Source organism: Microtus ochrogaster, chromosome 4, assembly GCF_000317375.1.
Source record: "Microtus ochrogaster isolate Prairie Vole_2 chromosome 4, MicOch1.0, whole genome shotgun sequence".
In the NCBI taxonomy this organism is placed as follows: domain Eukaryota; kingdom Metazoa; phylum Chordata; class Mammalia; order Rodentia; family Cricetidae; genus Microtus; species Microtus ochrogaster.
Window position 1 is genome coordinate 4,859,962 of NC_022011.1, and position 5,272 is coordinate 4,865,233.

At 43.3% G+C, this 5,272-nt stretch overlaps 1 protein-coding gene across 4 annotated transcripts in view; it reads right to left on the reverse strand.

Moving 5' to 3' along the window:
* Dus2 (dihydrouridine synthase 2) overlaps window positions 1–5,272 on the reverse strand; it is a 42,887-nt gene that overhangs the window by 17,665 nt on the left and 19,950 nt on the right. For 2 of the 4 annotated variants that reach the window (XR_003376851.1, XM_005345433.3), the window contains exons 4-6: window positions 4,065–4,156; window positions 2,207–2,250; window positions 898–958 (exon numbers count right to left, since the gene is read on the reverse strand). Coding sequence is in view for 3 of the 4 variants with exons in the window: in XM_005345433.3 (XP_005345490.1) it covers window positions 898–958; window positions 2,207–2,250; window positions 4,065–4,156 (197 nt within the window). In the remaining variant the exon portion in view is untranslated. Of the gene's footprint in view, window positions 1–897; window positions 959–1,434; window positions 1,454–2,206; window positions 2,251–4,064; window positions 4,157–5,272 lie in introns of those variants that run through there. The other 2 variants (XM_026778720.1, XM_026778721.1) reach the window with 2 other exon arrangements.

Here is a 5,272-nt window from a genome sequence, read left to right on the forward strand (position 1 = left end):
CTCAAACTCACAGAGATCCGCCTGCCTCTGCCTCCCGAGTGCTGGGATTAAAGGCGTGCGCCACCACCGCCCAGCTTAAATATGTATGTATGTATATAGGCCACATGTGTAGGTATGCCCTCAGAACCCAAAAGGGTTCAAGTCTCTTTGAGCTGGAGTTACAGGTGGTTATGAGCTGCTTGACTTGTGTGCTGGGAACTGAAGTCAGGTCCTCTAGGAGAACAGCAAGCACTCTTAACTGCTAAGCCCATCTCTCTAGCCCTACAGGGAGGATGCTGTCAATTTAACTGTATTTGCTGTTATTGTGTATATGTATGGTGTGTGGGGAGGGAGCATATGCATGCCACAGCGCATGTGTGGAGGTCAGAGGACAACATTTAGGAGTTGATTACCTCCTTACAGAAGATTCAGAGACTGAATTCATGTCATCAGGCCTGTATTGCAAGCACTTTTGCCCACTGAGGCAACTGGCTGACCCACAGGATCTGCGAAAGTCTGAATTCATTAAAAAATAAAGTGAAGGGACTGGAGATGTAGCTCAGCTGGTAGAATTGTAGCTTAGCACACAGAAAGACCAGGGTTAAATCCCTAGCTCCTCATAGAACTGGATGTGGTGGCAACACCTGTAAGCCCAGCACTTGGGAGGTAAAGACTGTTGGCTCAGAAGTTTAAGGTCATCTGTAATTTAGGCTAGCCTCCAACTCATTGTCCCCCAGCCTTGGCAAGTTCAGATTACGAGTATGTGCCATCATACCTAGCCTAACAGCATCCCTGTGAGCATTTTCCTCATCCAGCGCAGGATCCAGCTAGCCCAGAGCCAGACTTAACTGTCATGTATAGTAAGCCTCATTTAATCTGCACAGTATACTTATAGGGAACATAAAGACATCATTTTACCTTAGTGGAATATTCTTTTGGACAGCCCATGTTGACATCAATGCCAGCTACATCATTTTCTCTGAAAAAATATGAAGGAGAAAAAGTAATAAATATTCTACTTGAGGGGGAAAAATAGAAGACAGATAAAGGGATTCTGTGCTCCTGATTCTCCTGGGCCTGTGAAACACACTAATTCTCAATCACAAATGCTGAAAATCAGAAAAGAGTTCCATCCCCAAACTGCAACTGCTTCATCTGAGCAGAGTTCCAGAAGAAAGACATAACGAATACATATCTATAAAGAGCTAGATGTAGAGGACAGCTCCACTGAGGGTCAGCTTAGTATTTCACATATGATCTGCCATCCTAGGGCTACCATTTCAGCTGGGATACTGGAAGCCATTTGTCAATGTGGAAAAGTGCTGTGAGCACAGAGCCCATCGCCAGAGCATATCTTCTATAAAGTTACTACACTGAGCCAGCTATGGGGGCATAAACATGTAATCCCAGCATTCAGGAAGGGGAGGAGGCAGGAAGATCATGTTTGAGACAAACCTGGGCTACGTAGGAGAGAGAAAAAGAAGGAGGAGGTGGTGGTACTGGTGGTAGTTGTAATAGACTGGCCTCCTTTGCTGAGTTGCACAACTGGTTACTCCAAACAATTCTGTGATATAGAACGGATCCTCCCCTTAGCCACCGGTTTGGAACAGTCTGTGATATGCAGAAATTATGCCCTGAGTTCTTTCTTACTCTCACCCTCACCAATCACAAGCGCTGGTGTGACGCACTCATGACGTACCACATGTTGCAGAGACATGACATGCATTATTTCATTTGCTGTTTCCTAAAATGCCAGTAGGCATCATTTCATAAATAAGAGAACAAAGTTCTCAATGATAATAGGTAATTTACCTGAGTTCTCACAGTTAGCAAAGCTCAGAGCCAGAATTCCAACTGAGCTCTCCTTTAATTCCAAAGACCACCACTTCAACTATGCATTCTCCTGACTGTTAGGTCAGGAAGGAGTGTATCTTATCTACATTTCATGAGGGTTAAAGCTTCAGGACTCCCAGAAGAATCCCTGGAAAGGGATCCCATGAATAAACACTAACACGAGGGCTCGATAAAGAGGCTCTCTAGGATATAACCATAGTGGGTGTACGAGAATCCCAGGACAGCCTTCAGATACCACAGGGAAAGAAACCCAATACCCTTCACCTGAAAACAGAAGGTAAGGGGCTAGGAAGAAAAAGATGGGTTGCTAGTAACATTAAGGTCTCACAGCTTACAGAAGAGACAAGGCATTCCCAAGGAGGGAAGAACTTACACAAGCCTGGCCACAGCAAGGGCTCTCTCTGCGTCTGAAGTCCCCTGGGAACACAAGAAACTACATCAACCTGTCTTGACACAAGTGCACACCAGTAGACAAACACACCTATTGGTATTTTACACACATACATACATACATGCACGTATGCATGCATATGCCAGGAAGTATACGAGTCAGGCTTGCTTGGGGCTGGAGAGATGAATCAGCAGTTAGAAGCACTGGCTGCTCTTCCTGAGGATCCCAATTGGATTTCCAGCACCTACATGTCTATAATTCCAGTTCCCGAGGATCCAATGACCTCTGTAGGCATCAGACACACACGGGGTACATAGACATACATGCAGCAAAACACCCATACACATAAAATAAAATAATAATAACTAAAAATTAAAAAAAGTCAGGTCAGTACACTACACTTGCTCACCAGCAAAGGAAAAAGAACTTGGAAGGACTAGACAATCTCATTAATGTCATGGCTACTTTCAAACAGGGGCTGGAGAGGTGGCTCAGTAAATAAAATATTTGCTATGCAAGCATGAAGGTTAGAGTTCAGATCACTAGCACCCACATAAAAACCAGGTAGGGGCCAGCAAGATGGCTCAGTGGTAACGACACTTGCTGCTAAGAATGTCAACCCCTGGGATACATAAGGCAGGGGAATTAATTCCGCAAGTTGTCCCCTTGTGCACATGTACACACACATACACACACACACACACACACACAAATAATAAGTAATGCAATAAAATTTTATTTTAAAACACTGGGCAGAAGTGGCAGCCTGTCTATAACTCCAATGTTCTGGAGGCAGAAACAGAGGATCCCTGGAGCAAGCCGGCTAGCTAGACTAGCCAGATCAGCAAGCTCTGAGTTCCGCAAGATACCTGCCTCAGTCAACAGACTGAAGAGCAATGGAAGATATCAAACATCAACTTCACACACACACACACACGCATGCATGCACACACTACTGCCACATACCAAAAAAAGGGGAAAATCTTATAGCATGTATTCAAATACCCGTAACTCAAATTCTACAATAAATATTTTGCTATGCATTTTGTCTATCCATTGCTACTAATTTTAAAAGTATCTAAATGTCATTCAGGAGCTATTCCTAAAGATGCCAAGCTATGCCAAAAGAAAGAGAATAAAGCTAGCCATGTGGTGGTGCTACACACTTTTAAGTCCAGCATTCGGGAAGCAGAGGCAGACAAATCTGATGTAGGTGGGTCTTCTTTCTATGTGTTGCTTTTATTGGTTAATTAATAAAGAAACTGCTTGGCCTGATAGGTCAGAAATAGGTGGGGCTCGCCTCATCACTACACAAATCTCTGAATTCGAGGCCAGTCTAGTCTAGAGAGCAAGTTCCAGGATAGCCAGGGCTACACAGAAAAACCCTGTCTGAGGGTGGGCAGGGGGGAGGGTGGGGAGAAGAGAGAGAGAAAAGCTATATTATGGTTATATTTGTAACATAAATTTTAACTAATCTTTAGAAAATCCAAGTCTTTTGATATATACTACATAAAAATAAACACTTTGGCCAGAAAAATCAATCCTAAGGATTAAAAAAAAAATACAGAAGTCATACCAAAGAGATAATTCCTATAATTAACTAAGTTTGAGGCTGGAGACTTGGAACAGATGGCAACAGCTTGGTTTCCAGTCTCCAACAGTATGCCAATCATGAATGAATCTCTGAAAATGTTCAAGTCACATATATAGGCTGCTACCACTGCGCAGTGTATTTATTACAGGCATCCAGCAATGGCAGGCATATGCAGGAATTAGGAAACTCCAGGGTCCAGGGAACCTCAGAAGGACACTAGACACTCGAGAGGGAGGTGTCTCTTACCATCTGGAAAACCACCCTGTTCTTTTCTCTTTCACATGTACGGAAAACTACTCTGTCATCAGGAGCAACGAAGTCCACTGTATTGAGCACCTCTGCAAGAAAGCACAAACCACCCAGTTAAGATGCAAGTTCAATCCAGTCTAAAGCCTTGGAAGCCACAGTCAAACTATAACCTAGAAAGGGATTCTAGATAAATATTCTTCTATCTCTCTTTTCTTTCTTTTTTTTCTTCTCTATCGTTCATTTTTTGTTTGTTTGTTTGTTTGTTTTGGTTTTTGTTTTTTTTTGAGACAGGGTGTCTCTGTGTAACAGCCTTGGCTATCCTGGAACTTGCTCTGTAGACCTGGCTGGCCTCAAACTCACATAGATCCACCTGCCTCTGCCTCCCATCTCCCAAGAGCTGGGATTAAAGCTGTGTGCCACTACACCTGGCTTGACATATATTCTTCCTAAAAGAAATAAATATGCACTTAGAAGCTTTCTGAGTTGCTGATGATGGTCTCTTTTCAGAGTAATGATAGTTCACTTTACAGTTATTTTATAAATGGCATGTTTATAGTTAACGTCCTACAATTTTAACATGCTATCAGCATTTTAGCTAGGAGAAGGGGACACATAGGAAACTTGAGCCCACACTGCTCCACAAAGTAGCACTCTCAGGTCCATTTCTAAATGTAGTGCCCAGGCAGCGTGAGTGGAGACTAACTGCACTTCAGTCAGCCTTCCTTTCCCCCTTATTTACTAAAATCCATTTATGACCTGAGAATCAGTATTTTCAATATTTCTAATCACTCATAGACAACAAATGTGGCCAAAAAAAATGAATTACTTTCCTAGCTGAGGTCAAACAAGGCGACATTCTCGTTTGTTTCCATACTGTAGAGCCAGGCATTGATGGTGCACACCGGTAATCCTACCATTTGGGAAACTGAGGCAGGAAGATGAGGAGTCCAGCCTCATCTTCAACTACACAAGGAGTTCATGCCATACTAGATCACATAAGACCCCGTGTCAAAAACTACTCTACAAATCATGCTTAGTGGTTTCTTGAATTTTATGTTTTATATTGGTGTTCTCATTGTTTAAAATGACCCCAGCCGGGCGGTGGTGGCGCACACCTTTAATCCCAGCACTTGGGAGGCAGAGGCAGGCGGATCTCTGTGAGTTCGAGACTAGCCTGGTCTACAAGAGCTAGTTCCAGGACAGGC